The 18466-nt window shown below is 40.7% G+C and overlaps 1 protein-coding gene across 2 annotated transcripts in view; it reads left to right on the top strand.

Moving 5' to 3' along the window:
- The window catches only part of LOC131937947 (DNA excision repair protein ERCC-6-like 2), a 32002-nt gene extending 15382 nt beyond the window's left edge, over positions 1-16620 (top strand). For both annotated transcript variants that reach the window (XM_059295734.1, XM_059295735.1), the window contains 15 exons: positions 5980-6095; positions 6200-6283; positions 6626-6774; positions 9069-9305; positions 10772-10843; positions 10942-11087; positions 11186-11281; positions 11368-11467; positions 11574-11726; positions 12292-12487; positions 13123-13569; positions 13835-13986; positions 14152-14276; positions 14369-14541; positions 14874-16620. In XM_059295734.1, the coding sequence (XP_059151717.1) occupies positions 5980-6095; positions 6200-6283; positions 6626-6774; positions 9069-9305; positions 10772-10843; positions 10942-11087; positions 11186-11281; positions 11368-11467; positions 11574-11726; positions 12292-12487; positions 13123-13569; positions 13835-13986; positions 14152-14276; positions 14369-14541; positions 14874-15907 (3280 nt within the window). In that variant the 3' untranslated portion in view covers positions 15908-16620. The remainder of the gene's footprint in view (positions 1-5979; positions 6096-6199; positions 6284-6625; positions 6775-9068; positions 9306-10771; positions 10844-10941; positions 11088-11185; positions 11282-11367; positions 11468-11573; positions 11727-12291; positions 12488-13122; positions 13570-13834; positions 13987-14151; positions 14277-14368; positions 14542-14873) is intronic.
- Positions 16621-18466: the final 1846 nt, after the last annotated feature.

Raw genomic sequence — 18466 nt, 5'->3', positions numbered from 1 at the left:
TAGGACCCAGCCTGAACTAGCTATCACTTTGTTTTCTTGGGCCCAGCCTGAACTAGCTATCAATTTGTTTTCTAGGGCCCAGCCTGAACTAGCTATCACTTTGTTTTCTAGGGCCCAGCCTGAACTAGCTATCATTCTGTTTTCTAGGGCCCAGCCTGAACTAGCTATCAATTTGTTTTCTAGGACCCAGCCTGAACTAGCTATCAATTTGTTTTCTAGGACCCAGCCAGAACTAGCTATCAATTTGTTTTCTAGGGCCCAGCCTGAACTAGCTATCAATCTGTTTTCTAGGGCCCAGCCTGAACTAGCTATCAATCTGTTTTCTAGGGCCCAGCCTGAACTAGCTATCAATCTGTTTTCTAGGGCCCAGCCTGAACTAGCTATCAATCTGTTTTCTAGGGCCCAGCCTGAACTAGCTATCAATTTGTTTTCTAGAGCCAAGCCTGAACTAGCTATCAATTTGTTTTCTAGGGCCCAGCCAGAACTAGCTATCAATTTGTTTTCTAGAGCCAAGCCTGAACTAGCTATCAATTTGTTTTCTAGGGCCCAGCCAGAACTAGCTATCAATTTGTTTTCTAGAGCCAAGCCTGAACTAGCTATCAATTTGTTTTCTAGGGCCCAGCCTGAACTAGCTATCACTTTGTTTTCTAGGACCCAGCCTGAACTAGCTATCAATTTGTTTTCTATGGCCCAGCCTGAACTAGCTATCACTTTGTTTTCTAGGGCCCAGTCAGAACTAGCTATCAATTTGTTTTCTAGGACCCAGCCTGAACTAGCTATCAATTTGTTTTCTAGGACCCAGCCTGAACTAGCTATCACTTTGTTTTCTAGGGCCCAGCCTGAACTAGCTATCAATTTGTTTTCTAGGGCCCAGCCTGAACTAGCTATCACTTTGTTTTCTAGGGCCCAGCCTGAACTAGCTATCATTCTGTTTTCTAGGGCCCAGCCTGAACTAGCTATCAATTTGTTTTCTAGGACCCAGCCTGAACTAGCTATCAATTTGTTTTCTAGGACCCAGCCAGAACTAGCTATCAATTTGTTTTCTAGGGCCCAGCCTGAACTAGCTATCAATCTGTTTTCTAGGGCCCAGCCTGAACTAGCTATCAATCTGTTTTCTAGGGCCCAGCCTGAACTAGCTATCAATCTGTTTTCTAGGGCCCAGCCTGAACTAGCTATCAATCTGTTTTCTAGGGCCCAGCCTGAACTAGCTATCAATCTGTTTTCTAGGGCCCAGCCTGAACTAGCTATCAATTTGTTTTCTAGGGCCCAGCCTTAACTAGCTATCATTCTGTTTTCTAGGACCCAGCCTGAACTAGCTATCATTCTGTTTTCTAGGGCCCAGCCTGAACTAGCTATCAATTTGTTTTCTAGGGCCCAGCCTTAACTAGCTATCATTCTGTTTTCTAGGGCCCAGCCTGAACTAGCTATCATTCTGTTTTCTAGGGCCCAGCCTGAACTAGCTATCATTCTGTTTTCTAGGGCCCAGCCTGAACTAGCTATCAATCTGTTTTCTTGGGCCCAGCCTGAACTAGCTATCAATTTGTTTTCTAGGGCCCAGCCTGAACTAGCTATCATTCTGTTTTCTAGGGCCCAGCCTGAACTAGCTATCATTCTGTTTTCTAGGGCCCAGCCTGAACTAGCTATCATTCTGTTTTCTAGGGCCCAGCCTGAACTAGCTATCATTCTGTTTTCTAGGGCCCAGCCTGAACTAGCTATCATTCTGTTTTCTAGGGCCCAGCCTGAACTAGCTATCATTCTGTTTTCTAGGGCCCAGCCTGAACTAGCTATCATTCTGTTTTCTAGGGCCCAGCCTGAACTAGCTATCATTCTGTTTTCTAGGGCCCAGCCTGAACTAGCTATCAATTTGTTTTCTAGGGCCCAGCCTGAACTAGCTATCAATTTGTTTTCTAGGGCCCAGCCTGAACTAGCTATCAATTTGTTTTCTAGGGCCCAGCCTGAACTAGCTATCATTCTGTTTTCTAGGGCCCAGCCTGAACTAGCTATCATTCTGTTTTCTAGGGCCCAGCCTGAACTAGCTATCATTCTGTTTTCTAGGGCCCAGCCTGAACTAGCTATCATTCTGTTTTCTAGGGCCCAGCCTGAACTAGCTATCAATTTGTTTTCTAGGGCCCAGCCTGAACTAGCTATCATTCTGTTTTCTAGGGCCCAGCCTGAACTAGCTATCAATTTGTTTTCTAGGGCCCAGCCTGAACTAGCTATCAATTTGTTTTCTAGGGCCCAGCCTGAACTAGCTATCATTCTGTTTTCTAGGGCCCAGCCTGAACTAGCTATCATTCTGTTTTCTAGGGCCCAGCCTGAACTAGCTATCATTCTGTTTTCTAGGGCCCAGCCTGAACTAGCTATCATTCTGTTTTCTAGGGCCCAGCCTGAACTAGCTATCATTCTGTTTTCTAGGGCCCAGCCTGAACTAGCTATCATTCTGTTTTCTAGGGCCCAGCCTGAACTAGCTATCATTCTGTTTTCTAGGGCCCAGCCTGAACTAGCTATCATTCTGTTTTCTAGGGCCCAGCCTGAACTAGCTATCATTCTGTTTTCTAGGGCCCAGTCAGAACTAGCTATCAATTTGTTTTCTAGGGCCCAGCCTGAACTAGCTATCATTCTGTTTTCTAGGGCCCAGCCTGAACTAGCTATCATTCTGTTTTCTAGGGCCCAGCCTGAACTAGCTATCATTCTGTTTTCTAGGGCCCAGCCTGAACTAGCTATCATTCTGTTTTCTAGGGCCCAGCCTGAACTAGCTATCATTCTGTTTTCTAGGGCCCAGCCTGAACTAGCTATCATTCTGTTTTCTAGGGCCCAGCCTGAACTAGCTATCATTCTGTTTTCTAGGGCCCAGCCTGAACTAGCTATCAATCTGTTTTCTAGGGCCCAGCCTGAACTAGCTATCATTCTGTTTTCTAGGGCCCAGCCTGAACTAGCTATCATTCTGTTTTCTAGGGTCCAGCCTGAACTAGCTATCAATTTGTTTTCTAGGGTCCAGCCTGAACTAGCTATCATTCTGTTTTCTAGGACCCAGCCTGAACTAGCTATCACTTTGTTTTCTAGGACCCAGCCTGAACTAGCTATCACTTTGTTTTCTAGGGCCCAGCCTGATCTAGCTATCATTCTGTTTTCTAGGACCCAGCCTGAACTAGCTATCACTTTGTTTTCTAGGACCCAGCCTGAACTAGCTATCACTTTGTTTTCTAGGGCCCAGCCTGATCTAGCTATCATTCTGTTTTCTAGGACCCAGCCTGAACTAGCTATCAATTTGTTTTCTAGGGCCCAGTCAGAACTAGCTATCAATCTGTTTTCTAGGGCCCAGCCTGAACTAGCTATCATTCTGTTTTCTAGGACCCAGCCTGAACTAGCTATCAATTTGTTTTCTAGGGCCCAGTCAGAACTAGCTATCACTTTGTTTTCTAGGACCCAGCCAGAACTAGCTATCAATCTGTTTTCTAGGGCCCAGCCAGAACTAGCTATCAATCTGTTTTCTAGGACCCAGCCTGATCTAGCTATCAATTTGTTTTCTAGGACCCAGCCTGAACTAGCTATCAATTTGTTTTCTAGGGCCCAGTCAGAACTAGCTATCACTTTGTTTTCTAGGACCCAGCCAGAACTAGCTATCAATCTGTTTTCTAGGGCCCAGCCAGAACTAGCTATCAATCTGTTTTCTAGGACCCAGCCTGATCTAGCTATCAATTTGTTTTCTAGGGCCCAGCCTGAACTAGCTATCATTCTGTTTTCTAGGACCCAGCCTGAACTAGCTATCAATTTGTTTTCTAGGGCCCAGTCAGAACTAGCTATCACTTTGTTTTCTAGGACCCAGCCAGAACTAGCTATCAATCTGTTTTCTAGGGCCCAGCCAGAACTAGCTATCAATCTGTTTTCTAGGACCCAGCCTGATCTAGCTATCAATTTGTTTTCTAGGGCCCAGCCAGAACTAGCTATCCATTTGTTTTCTAGGACCCAGCCTGAACTAGCTATCACTTTGTTTTCTAGGACCCAGCCTGAACTAGCTATCACTTTGTTTTCTAGGACCCAGCCTGATCTAGCTATCAATTTGTTTTCTAGGGCCCAGTCAGAACTAGCTATCAATTTGTTTTCTAGGGCCCAGCCAGAACTAGCTATCCATTTGTTTTCTAGGGCCCAGCCTGATCTAGCTATCAATTTGTTTTCTAGGACCCAGCCTAAACTAGCTATCAATTTGTTTTCTAGGGCCCAGCCTGAACTAGCTATCAATCTGTTTTCTAGGGCCCAGTCAGAACTAGCTATCAATTTGTTTTCTAGGGCCCAGCCAGAACTAGCTATCCATTTGTTTTCTAGGGCCCAGCCTGATCTAGCTATCAATTTGTTTTCTAGGACCCAGCCTGAACTAGCTATCAATTTGTTTTCTAGGGCCCAGCCTGAACTAGCTATCAATCTGTTTTCTAGGGCCCAGTCAGAACTAGCTATCAATTTGTTTTCTAGGGCCCAGCCAGAACTAGCTATCCATTTGTTTTCTAGGGCCCAGCCTGATCTAGCTATCAATTTGTTTTCTAGGACCCAGCCTGAACTAGCTATCAATTTGTTTTCTAGGACCCAGCCAGAACTAGCTATCACTTTGTTTTCTAGGGCCCAGCCTGAACTAGCTATCAATTTGTTTTCTAGGGCCCAGCCTGAACTAGCTATCAATTTGTTTTCTAGGGCCCAGCCTGAACTAGCTATCACTTTGTTTTCTAGGGCCCAGCCTGAACTAGCTATCACTTTGTTTTCTAGGACCCAGCCTGAACAAGCTATCAATTTGTTTTCTAGGACCCAGCCAGAACTAGCTATCACTTTGTTTTCTAGGGCCCAGCCTGAACTAGCTATCAATTTGTTTTCTAGGGCCCAGCCTGAACTAGCTATCAATTTGTTTTCTAGGGCCCAGCCTGAACTAGCTATCACTTTGTTTTCTAGGGCCCAGCCTGAACTAGCTATCACTTTGTTTTCTAGGGCCCAGCCTGAACTAGCTATCACTTTGTTTTCTAGGGCCCAGTCAGAACTAGCTATCAATTTGTTTTCTAGGGCCCAGCCTGAACTAGCTATCACTTTGTTTTCTAGGGCCCAGCCTGAACTAGCTATCACTTTGTTTTCTAGGGCCCAGCCTGAACTAGCTATCACTTTGTTTTCTAGGGCCCAGTCAGAACTAGCTATCAATTTGTTTTCTAGGGCCCAGTCAGAACTAGCTATCAATCTGTTTTCTAGAGCCAAGCCTGAACTAGCTATCCATTTGTTTTCTAGGGCCCAGCCTGAACTAGCTATCAATCTGTTTTCTAGGGCCCAGCCTGAACTAGCTATCAATTTGTTTTCTAGGGCCCAGCCTGAACTAGCTATCAATTTGTTTTCTAGGGCCCAGCCTGAACTAGCTATCAATCTGTTTTCTAGGGCCCAGTCAGAACTAGCTATCAATCTGTTTTCTAGGGCCCAGCCTGAACTAGCTATCACTTTGTTTTCTAGGGCCCAGTCAGAACTAGCTATCAATCTGTTTTCTAGAGCCAAGCCTGAACTAGCTATCACTTTGTTTTCTAGGGCCCAGTCAGAACTAGCTATCAATCTGTTTTCTAGAGCCAAGCCTGAACTAGCTATCAATTTGTTTTCTAGAGCCAAGCCTGAACTAGCTATCACTTTGTTTTCTAGGGCCCAGTCAGAACTAGCTATCAATTTGTTTTCTAGGGCCCAGCCTGAACTAGCTATCAATTTGTTTTCTAGGGTCCAGCCTGAACTAGCCATCAATTTGTTTTCTATGGCCCAGCCTGAACTAGCTATCAATTTGTTTTCTAGGGTCCAGCCTGAACTAGCTATCATTCTGTTTTCTAGGGCCCAGCCTGAACTAGCTATCATTCTGTTTTCTAGGGTCCAGCCTGAACTAGCTATCAATTTGTTTTCTAGGGCCCAGCCTGAACTAGCTATCATTCTGTTTTCTAGGGTCCAGCCTGAACTAGCTATCAATTTGTTTTCTAGGGCCCAGCCTGGGGTTCTAGGAAGCCAGGAGATGTTTGAGATGCAATATGTGACTGTAATAGAAACTGGCCAGCGTCATGATGCAACCAAACGAGAGTTGGCTCAAGCTCGCAAACGTTTGTATTTTTTCACAAACTCATCCCTTCACTTACCATTTAAGCATACACTAGCTGTAAAGAATAAAAATATTGTGTAATAACTTGTGAAAATATCTAAGCAGAAAAAGACAAGTTTGCCGAAGTGCGCAAGAAAATGTTGTTGAGACGAACAAAGGCACTGATAGCAGATCAGTTACCCCACAAAGGTGAGTACTGAAACTATTTCACTTGGGCCTTGTGTGTCACCTGTCCCTGTGTGTCCCATGGCCCTGTGTCACCTGGCCCTGTGTGTCACCTGGCCCTGTGTCACCTGGCTCTGTGTCACCTGGCTCTGTGTCACCTGGCCCTGTATCACCTGGCTCTGTGTCACCTGGCCCTGTGTGTCACCTGGCCCTGTGTGTCACCTGGCTCTGTGTCACCTGGCCTAGTGTGTCACCTGGCTCTGTGTCACCTGGCCTAGTGTGTCACCTGGCCCTGTATCACCTGACTATGTGTGTCACCTGGCTTTGTGTGTCAACTAACCTTGACCTTGTTGTTTATTTGACCAGAGGAGCTGGTGGTGATGTGTAAACTGACAGAGTTTCAGGTGAGTGTGTACAAGGCCATCTTGTCTCACCCAGATATGGCCCTTGTCTTACAAGCTGAGGACCCTTGTGATTGCAACAGTCAAAAATCCAGAGCCTCATGTTGTTACAAGGTAAGTCTGGTGTCAGACATTGCTGGTTAAAAAATAGATTTTTACATACTGATGTCATGGAATGTCTGGTGTCAGACATACATTGCTGGTTAAAAAATAGATTTTTACATACTGATGTCATGGAATGTCTGGTGTCAGACATACATTGTTGGTTAAAAAATAGATTTTTACATACTGATGTCATGGAATGTCTGGTGTCAGACATACATTGCTGGTTAAAAAATAGATTTTTACATACTGATGTCATGGAATGTATGATGTCAGACATACATTGCTGGTTAAAAAATAGATTTTTACATACTGATGTCATGGAATGTCTGATGTCAGACATACATTGCTGGTTAAAAAATAGATTTTTACATACTGATGTCATGGAATGTCTGGTGTCAGACATACATTGCTGGTTAAAAAATAGATTTTTACATACTGATGTCATGGAATGTCTGGTGTCAGACATACATTGCTGGTTAAAAAATAGATTTTTACATACTGATGTCATGGAATGTCTGATGTAGTCTATTTTTGTGTTTATCTAATGAAAGCCTCTAATCTATTGTTGTGTTTATCTAATGAAAGCCTCTAATCTAAATATTTGTTGTGTTTATCTAATGAAAGCCTCTAATCTATTGTTGTGTTTATCTAATGAAAGCCTCTAATCTATTGTTGTGTTTATCTAATGAAAGCCTCTAATCTAACTATTTGTTGTGTTTATCTAATGAAAGCCTCTAATCTAAATATTTGTTGTGTTTATCTAATGAAAGCCTCTAATCTATTGTTGTGTTTATCTAATGAAAGCCTCTAATCTAAATATTTGTTGTGTTTATCTAATGAAAGCCTCTAATCTATTGTTGTGTTTATCTAATGAAAGCCTCTAATCTATTGTTGTGTTTATCTAATGAAAGCCTCTAATCTATTGTTGTGTTTATCTAATGAAAGCCTCTAATCTATTGTTGTGTTTATCTAATGAAAGCCTCTAATCTATTGTTGTGTTTATCTAATGAAAGCCTCTAATCTAAATATTTGTTGTGTTTATCTAATGAAAGCCTCTAATCTATTGTTGTGTTTATCTAATGAAAGCCTCTAATCTATTGTTGTGTTTATCTAATGAAAGCCTCTAATCTAACTATTTGTTGTGTTTATCTAATGAAAGCCTCTAATCTATTGTTGTGTTTATCTAATGAAAGCCTCTAATCTATTGTTGTGTTTATCTAATGAAAGCCTCTAATCTAAATATTTGTTGTGTTTATCTAATGAAAGCCTCTAATCTATTGTTGTGTTTATCTAATGAAAGCCTCTAATCTAAATATTGTTGTGTTTATCTAATGAAAGCCTCTAATCTATTGTTGTGTTTATCTAATGAAAGCCTCTAATCTAAATATTTGTTGTGTTTATCTAATGAAAGCCTCTAATCTAAATATTTGTTGTGTTTATCTAATGAAAGCCTCTAATCTATTGTTGTGTTTATCTAATGAAAGCCTCTAATCTAAATATTTGTTGTGTTTATCTAATGAAAGCCTCTAATCTAAATATTTGTTGTGTTTATCTAATGAAAGCCTCTAATCTATTGTTGTGTTTATCTAATGAAAGCCTCTAATCTATTGTTGTGTTTATCTAATGAAAGCCTCTAATCTATTGTTGTGTTTATCTAATGAAAGCCTCTAATCTAAATATTTGTTGTGTTTATCTAATGAAAGCCTCTAATCTAAATATTTGTTGTGTTTATCTAATGAAAGCCTCTAATTTAAATATTTGTTGTGTTTATCTAATGAAAGCCTCTAATCTATTGTTGTGTTTATCTAATGAAAGCCTCTAATCTATTGTTGTGTTTATCTAATGAAAGCCTCTAATCTAAATATTTGTTGTGTTTATCTAATGAAAGCCTCTAATCTAAATATTTGTTGTGTTTATCTAATGAAAGCCTCTAATTTAAATATTTGTTGTGTTTATCTAATGAAAGCCTCTAATCTAAATATTTGTTGTGTTTATCTAATCAAAGCCTCTAATCTAAATATTTGTTGTGTTTATCTAATGAAAGCCTCTAATCTAAATATTTGTTGTGTTTATCTAATGAAAGCCTCTAATCTAACTATTGTTGTGTTTATGTAATGAAAGCCTCTAATCTAAATATTTGTTGTGTTTATCTAATGAAAGCCTCTAATCTAAATATTTGTTGTGTTTATCTAATGAAAGCCTCTAATCTAAATATTTGTTGTGTTTATCTAATGAAAGCCTCTAATCTATTGTTGTGTTTATGTAATGAAAGCCTCTAATCTAACTATTATTGTGTTTTTCAGTACAGCTCTGACGGCCGCAAAGCGTGGACCTTGGTCTTTTCTTTCATGCATGTTATGTTGAAGGCAGCCAATCACACAGCACTTCTGATACCTGATGAGAGGATGAAAGAAAAACAAGCCCAGCTGGTCCGAAGTGTGTGTGATGTGGCCTTTAAAGATCACCCCCACTTTGTTCAACAAACACAGGTTGCTGCATTCAGGACACTGTCTGACCCCAAGTATTGTGGCAAAATGAAGGTCAGAATTTTCTTAACTGTCTGTAGACTGACTAAAGTCTTGTGTAGCTGTTGATATAATCTTGTGTAGCTGTTGATAAAGTCTTGTGTAGCTGTTGATATAGCTGTTGATATAGTCTTGTGTAGCTGTTGATATAGTCTTGTGTAGCTGTTGATATAGTCTTGTGTAGCTGTTGATATAGTCTTGTGTAGCTGTTAATATAGTCTTGTGTAGCTGTTGATATAGCTGTTGATATAGTCTTGTGTAGCTGTTGATATAGTCTTGTGTAGCTGTTGATATAGTCTTGTGTAGCTGTTGATATAGCTGTTGATATAGTCTTGTGTAGCTGTTGATATAGTCTTGTGTAGCTGTTGATATAGTCTTGTGTAGCTGTTGATATAGTCTTGTGTAGCTGTTGATATAGCCTTGTGTAGCTGTTGATATAGTCTTGTATAGCTGTTGATATAGCTGTTGATATAGTCTTGTGTAGCTGTTGATATAGTCTTGTGTAGCTGTTGATATAGCTGTTGATATAGTCTTGTGTAGTTGTTGTTATAGCAGTTGATATAGTCTTGTGTAGCTGTTGATATAGTCTTGTGTAGCTGTTGATATAGCTGTTGATATAGTCTTGTGTAGCTGTTGATATAGTCTTGTGGTAGCTGTTGATATAGCTGTTGATATAGTCTTGTGTAGCTGTTGATATAGCTGTTGATATAGTCTTGTGTAGCTGTTGATATAGCTGTTAATATAGTCTTGTGTAGCTGTTGATATAGCTGTTGATATAGTCTTGTGTAGCTGTTGATATAGCTGTTAATATAGTCTTGTGTAGCTGTTGATATAGCTGTTGATATAGTCTTGTGTAGCTGTTGATATAGCTGTTAATATAGTCTTGTGTAGCTGTTGATATAGTCTTGTGTAGCTGTTAATATAGTCTTGTGTAGCTGTTGATATAGTCTTGTGTAGCTGTTGATATAGTCTTGTGTAGCTGTTGATATAGTCTTGTGTAGCTGTTGATATAGTCTTGTGTAGCTGTTGATATAGCTGTTGATATAGTCTTGTGTAGCTGTTGATATAGTCTTGTGTAGCTGTTGATATAGCTGTTGATATAGTCTTGTGTAGCTGTTGATATAGTCTTGTGTAGCTCCCAGATGCCATGACATTTTAGTGAGTTACCTTACAGGTGCCATGACATTGTAGTGAGTTACCTTACAGGTGCCATGACATTTTAGTGAGTTACCGTACAGGTGCCATGACATTGTAGTGAGTTACCTTACAGGTGCCATAACATTTTAGTGAGTTACCTTACAGGTGCCATAACATTTTAGTGAGTTACCTTACAGGTGCCGTAACATTTTAGTGAGTTACTTTATAGGTGCCATAACATTTTAGTGAGTTACCTTACAGGTGCCATAACATTTTAGTGAGTTACCTTACAGGTGCCATAACATTTTAGTGAGTTACCTTACAGGTGCGATGACATTTTTCAGATCCTGGCTGGCCTATTGTCTGTGTTTGCTGCCAACTACGACAAAGTTCTGGTGTTTTCCTACTCCACCAAGGTATTATCTTTATCTTAATACAATCAGGAGAACAGCCCAGTAGCTGCCTCATTAGGATCTCTGAGATTTTGTTTAACAATTTCTTCTTTGTGTAACAGCTTTTAGATATCATTGAACAGTATGTGATAGGTCAAGGTCACAGTTATTGCAGGATAGACGGCAAGGTGAGCAGCCAAAGAAGACAAGACATTGTGACCCAGTTCAACACAGACAGTAGCCTGTTTCTCTGTCTGGTGTCTACCAGGTGAGTGACCCAGTCAGCCTAGTTTACCTTACAGATCATTCGGTGTAGATACATAACTCTATTTACTTTATATAATGCTGCTATTTGTATGACTTCAGGGCAGGTGGGCTAGGCTTAAACCTAACTGGGGCTAACAAGGTTGTCATATTTGACCCTAACTGGAACCCAAGTCATGACCTGCAGGCTCAGGACAGGTCTGATTAAAGTTTTTTTTTAATCAGGTTTAGTTTAAATAGTTAATTTGGCTATGACTAACTTCCTGCCGTCCTTGTGTCTATAGAGCTTATCGCATTGGTCAAACCAGGGACGTACAGGTGTTCAGGCTTGTTTCTGCTGGAACTATTGAAGAAAATATTTACCTGCGCCAAATCTACAAACAGGTGAGCACAGGTGTTAGTTTGAAACAAATGAGTAGCCCTAGTGAACAAGTATTAAAACATTTTTTCCAAAGTCTCCCAAAAGTGAGTTGTTGATTGTTGTGTGCAGCAACTGGACGAGGTGGCTATAGGAACTGGCAATGCGCGCAGATATTTCCATGGGATACAAGGTGACCGTGGCCATCAAGGGGAGCTGTTTGGTGTCAAAAACTTGTTTGCTCTCAGGACTGGTGACTCCTGCCTCACCATGGACATCTTACAGGTAAAATTTGTCTTGCTGGGGTCTGACAGGTAATCTAATCTAGGTCAACATTTTAGGCGAGTGAACATGCCTCCCTTTTTAACAACAAATTTAATAAAGGTGAAGACGCTTTCTACATTGAACCTTCTCAGTTATTAACTTACTTACAAAATTAAATAAAGTCAATCCTTCACCCATTCATAAATAAAGTAACATAATTGCTTTCCTGCTGGATTTGACCAGGATGTGACTGAGGCACAAGGCTCGGAAAAAGCCATACCGTGACTGAGAGTGTTAAACTATTAGACACTTTAATTGATAAAATTAATGTGCAATATCTAACACTCAATGAAGTCTATACACTACAATATTTATTTTGTTAGCAAATGATCTCCCCTGTTGGCCTGTGCAAGAAGATAACCCCCTCCCCTTTAGCCAATGCTAGACAGTTATTTCCCCTTTTGGCCAGTGCTAGACCATTATCTCCCCTTTTGGCCAGTGCTTGACAATTACCTCCCCTTTTGGATAGTGCTTGAGAATTATCTCCCCTGTTGGCATGTTTGATGTCTTGTTATTCCTCCTGTAGAGAAATGAGAAACTAGAAAAAAGTCTGGCTGGTTACGATGTCACCAAGTATGTCCCACCAAGACAGTCTTCTGATGAAGATGTGGTCAGTGATACGGACAGTGATGGTGTGGTCACTGAATCTTGCTGTCATACTAGAGTCAGCGATTCTGACAGCGATGAGGAAACAAACTTCTGGACAAACATCTTTGGCTCAGGTGTTGTAGTAATGCTCATTAATCTCACATTGGGTAACTGGAAAGATGGGCAACTAAAAACTGCACAATGGAAAACTGCACACTAAAAAGTGCGCAAAGGCATTTTTTGTCCATTATAGCATAATAAAACATATTTACTAAAATATGACAACATTAAATAAGTTTCCGATTGCCCATTTTTCTGGAACCATAACAGTGTTCTGTTATTCTGTCTCACTATTAACAATGTCATGTTTTATGTCTTGGTGTCTTATTTGGTATTGTTGTAAATGTGTCACAGAAAAATGTGTGTGGGTGGAAACCTGATTTCTATTTGTATTGATTGTGCTGAGCCAACTGATGAACAAGTGTCTCTCAATGTTTAGCTGTGTATTGATTGTGCTGAGCCAACTGATGAACAAGTGTCTCTCAATGTTTAGCTGTGTATTGATTGTGCTGAGCCAACTGATGAACGAGTGTCTCTCAATGTTTAGCTGTGTATTGATTGTGCTGAGCCAACTGATGAACAAGTGTCTCTCAATGTTTAGCTGTGTATTGATTGTGCTGAGCCAACTGATGAACAAGTGTCTCTCAATGTTTAGCTGTGTATTGATTGTGCTGAGCCAACTGATGAACAAGTGTCTCTCAATGTTTAGCTGTCAGCACAGATCCCATCCACCAGCATCATGTCAGCCCTCCAGCTGACCCTAGCTCCAGCAGTGATGAAGAATTTTCTCACATTCCAAACCTACACAAGAGCAAGAAAAATCTGAACTTACCATCCACCTCACATCTTGGCTTGTCCAGGGATGGACCTCTGTCAGTGGTCAGTGCCTCACCTGTGTCAGTGGTCAGTGATTCCCCTGTGTCAGTGGTCAGTGATTCCCCTGTGTCAGTGGTCAGTGCCTCACCTCTGTCAGTGGTCAGTGCCTCGACTGAGACTTACCCTCTGTGTTGCCTAGAAAAAAAACAGCTTAGTATTTGCCAAAAGCCCAGCCCAGTGAAGCGGTTAAATGAGAAAAAAAGAAAGCAACCTGCGCCACTCAAGAGGTCACAAAAAACTGGCCAGAAACAAAAATTTACCTCTGTGGCATCTGTGCTGGGTGAGTAGATATTTTTTAAAATTTAAATTTGTATGTGTTGTTGGATGGACTGTTGGAGATTTAGGTGTTGTTGGATGGACTGTCTGAGATTTAGGTGTTGTTGGATGGACTGTCTGAGATTTAGGTGTTGTTGGATGGACTGTCTGAGATTTAGGTGTTGTTGGATGGACTGTCTGAGATTTAGGTGTTGTTGGATGGACTGTCTGAGATTTAGGTGTTGTTGGATGGACTGTCTGAGGTGTAACTGTGAACACATGTTCTCTAGGCAGCAGAGGTGTCCTCCACACCCACGCCCATCACCAGGTGATTGGCTCCAGTCGTGCGGAGGATCACATGACACGATGTGCCATGGAAGACGTGTTTGAACATCACATCAACTCACAGGAACCTGCTCTACAGTGTCAGCCCTATGCACAGGTCAGTTTTAGCCCTACAGGTCAGTTTTATCCCTACAGGTCAGTTTTATCCCTACAGGTCAGTTTTAGCCCTGCAGGTTATTGGTAGCCCCACAGGTCAGTGGTAGCTCTACTTACTGCTCAGATTTTCAAACTATAAAATGAAAACAAATGTGATTTGATTTAGCCAGAAGAAAAAGCCAGCAAGTCCCGCAAGGTGTGCAAGAAGGAGCTGGACTACAACACAAAGAGATGTCTGACAGCTGGGCCAGTCAAGATCCTGCTGGCTCAAACACCTATGGGTATACAAAAGTAGGTCACTGTCTTCTTGCTCAGATATTCTCTTAATGTACCACTGTCTCCACACAACTCTGCAAGATCTCTCATGTCATTTTGTTTTCTAGGTGTCAGTGGACAGAACTCTGCAGGTCAAATGGCATGGACTCTGTGACATTTGCCAAGTTCTTTGTGAGCTCCAACTTAGAGAAGAGGCTGGCTATTCTAAGGGACTTCTACACACAGCAGCACCCTCAGCTACAGGCTCAGATCACAGGCATATTTCACTTACCTGTCACATGTAAGCTTAGTGGTACAACATACACCTGCAGCGGGTGGTACAACATACACCTGCAGCGGGTGGTACAACATACACCTGCAGCGGGTGGTACAACATACACCTGCCACTGGTGGTACAACATACACCTGCAGCAGGTGGTACAACATACACCTGCCGCAGGTGGTACAACATACACCTGCCGCAGGTGGTACAACATACACCTGCCGCAGGTGGTACAACATACACCTGCCGCAGGTGGTACAACATACACCTGCCACAGGTGGTGTGCTATACAAACCACTACAATTTTGTTGTACTAGGATAATTTTAGCTTTGTTATTGGACCCTCCCAGGTATTGGCATAGCTGATGAAAGAGTTGAGTTACTTGAAGGCAGTACGGCTCTCAAGACAGCTAGCAGCACGGCTCTCAAGACAGCTGGCAGCACGGCTCTCAAGACAGCTAGCAGCACGGCTCTCAAGACAGCTGGCAGCACGGCTCTCAAGACAGCTGGCAGCACGGCTCTCAAGACAGCTGGCAGCACGGCTCTCAAGACAGCTGGCAGCACGGCTGTGAATACAAACATGGACCCAATACATACCAGGGACAGACCAGGACTAGACATGTTAGACAGCACACCCTCACATACCAGTACACCCTCACATACCAGTACACCCTCACATACCAGTACACCCTCACATACCAGTACACCCTCACATACCAGTACACCCTCACATACCAGTACACCCTCACATACCAGTACACCCTCACATACCAGTACACCCTCACATACCAGTACACCCTCACATACCAGTACACCCTCACATACCAGTACACCCTCACATACCAGTACACCCTCACATACCAGTACACCCTCACATACCAGTACACCCTCACATACCAGTACACCCTCACATACCAGTACACCCTCACATACCAGTACACCCTCACATACCAGGCACAGACCTGGGCTAAGCAAGACAAAGAGGGCAGTGAAAACCATGTCAGGTGGTGAAGCAAAGAGGAATTATAAATGTATCTTAGATGAAATATTCCACTCCCCCAATGGGGACCATACAAAGAAGTTAAAGCTTGACAGAAAGTCATCCATGACAGAAAGTCATCCAGCTTCCAGCACCAAGATGCCTGACAACCAAGAGTTGCTTGATGAGCCTCAAGTGTTGAGTCCTCTCTTCCAGACCAGCAGGTTACAAGGGGAACAGACAAGCTGTTTTGTTACACCTCATCCTGGTCACAGTGATCCAGAGATAGCAGCTTGTCAATCTAAACTACAACAGTATGACTTTGATGACTTGGATGCAGTTGATTTCAACTACCATCAACAACATGTTTCTCAAAGTTTATTTTCTGAAGCTGAAACTTTTTGATGTCCAAATTTGTATGGTCCAACTTTTTATATCTGACCTTTTATAGTCCAGCTTTTTAATGTCCAAATTTTTAATGTTCAGCAGTGAATTTATTCATTTTAACTTATTTCAATCAGTATTTTTATCTCTCAATAGCTACCCTGTTGACATTGCTGCTGAACACTTTAGATGTAGGCCTACCTGTACTATGTTTATTATTTTAGAAAACTTCATTTATATCATAAGATCTATTTATATAAGTAAAAATATTTTATATTTACATTTTTATTACAATTGTATAATTGGCAGTTTAATTGTACAGTTTTTCTAAATGTTAATTACAGCATTATCATTGCTCTGGTGTTGCTGTCACTGTTTTTTATTATTGTGTTGCTGGCAATGTTTTTTATTATTGTAGGCTATTTAAAAATGACCAGTGTAAGAGAAAAATTGTGTAAGCCACAAATGACTTTGTTACCCCTCTGCTCTCTGCCCAATATCACACAAGTCAGACTACTCCCTCTTCCATTCTCAAATAATTTCACACTTTGACAACTATCTCACTCCTATTTTCCTTTTGTAAAAAATTCAAATAAAATGGCTACAGAAAATTTAGCTAATCGGGGTCAATTTTAGATTCACTTTCTTTATAATTTACAATTTTTTTTTTCAGAAATGTTTTTAAATTTCTAATTGTAAATATGTGAGGTGACACTTTCTTGCCCCCCTCCCCCCCCCCCCCCCCAAGCAGTTTTGACATCATTTTTTTTATTATATAGTAATATATAGGCCTTTAACTTATTTAATACAAACAGTGAATTAATGCAGTACTAAGCTTAATATAAATAATGCAACACAACATATTTGCAATAAATAGAGTAAACTTTTTAGATATTTATAACAAGTAGACTATAATATTGTGTTTATTATGTGTAAAATTGTCAGGTTTTTAAAATTTTGTTGTATACAAGATTTAAGAAAAAAAATGAGTTGGTATTACATTTTATTTTTCGTTTACATTTTTATACAATTTATGACCAAAAGAAATAAAAATTTTGATTGGTGGACTATTTTAACACTAAAATAATAGCTATAAAAGCATCCAAAAACTGAATTCTATGCATCAATTCAAACCCCCATACTGGCCTATGGGGAGCTAGAATTTCACTCTGTGGAAATTTTAGGGCCCTGTACGGTGTCAATTGTAATGAGTACAGTGGAGAAAAAGTTGAGGGGAGTGGGTGAAAGTGATGTGTGTGTGTGGGGGGGGGGGGGGGGGGGTTAAACATGCTCTAACCCTCTGGTTTTCTTGTCACTGATGAAATACTAACCTGTATTGCTGGAATGGATATGTTATACCATCAGCTACTTCAGTCACTGATGAAATACTAACCTGTATTGCTGGAATGGATATGTTATACCATCAGCTACTTCAGTCACTGATGAAATACTAACCTGTATTGCTGGAATGGATATGTTATACCATCAGCTACTTCAGTCACTGATGAAATACTAACCTGTATTGCTGGAATGGATATGTTATACCATCAGCTACTTCAGTCACTGATGAAATACTAACCTGTATTGCTGGAATGGATATGTTATACCATCAGCTACTTCAGTCACTGATGAAATACTAACCTGTATTGCTGGAATGGATATGTTATACCATCAGCTACTTCAGTCACTGATGAAATACTAACCTGTATTGCTGGAATGGATATGTTATACCATCAGCTACTTCAGTCACTGATGAAATACTAACCTGTATTGCTGGAATGGATATGTTATACCATCAGCTACTTCAGTCACTGATGAAATACTAACCTGTATTGCTGGGATGGATATGTTATACCATCAGCTACTTCAGTCACTGATGAAATACTAACCTGTATTGCTGGAATGGATATGTTATACCATCAGCTACTTCAGTCACTGATGAAATACTAACCTGTATTGCTGGAATGGATATGTTATACCATCAGCTACTTCAGTCACTGATGAAATACTAACCTGTATTGCTGGAATGGATATGTTATACCATCAGCTACTTCAGTCACTGATGAAATACTAACCTGTATTGCTGGAATGGATATGTTATACCATCAGCTACTTCAGTCACTGATGAAATACTAACCTGTATTGCTGGAATGGATATGTTATACCATCAGCTACTTCAGTCACTGATGAAATACTAACCTGTATTGCTGGGATGGATATGTTATACCATCAGCTACTTCAGTCACTGATGAAATACTAACCTGTATTGCTGGAATGGATATGTTATACCATCAGCTACTTCAGTCACTGATGAAATACTAACCTGTATTGCTGGAATGGATATGTTATACCATCAGCTACTTCAGTCACTGATGAAATACTAACCTGTATTGCTGGAATGGATATGTTATACCATCAGCTACTTCAGTCACTGATGAAATACTAACCTGTATTGCTGGAATGGATATGTTATACCATCAGCTACTTCAGTCACTGATGAAATACTAACCTGTATTGCTGGAATGGATATGATATACCATCAGCTACTTCAGTCACTGATGAAATACTAACCTGTATTGC

This window comes from Physella acuta, unplaced genomic scaffold (assembly GCF_028476545.2).
Source record: "Physella acuta isolate Inbredline_101_S28 unplaced genomic scaffold, ASM2847654v3 ptg000225l, whole genome shotgun sequence".
In the NCBI taxonomy this organism is placed as follows: domain Eukaryota; kingdom Metazoa; phylum Mollusca; class Gastropoda; family Physidae; genus Physella; species Physella acuta.
The sequence above is the reverse complement of the archived record's forward strand: the minus strand, read 5'-3'. Positions and strand labels throughout refer to the sequence as shown.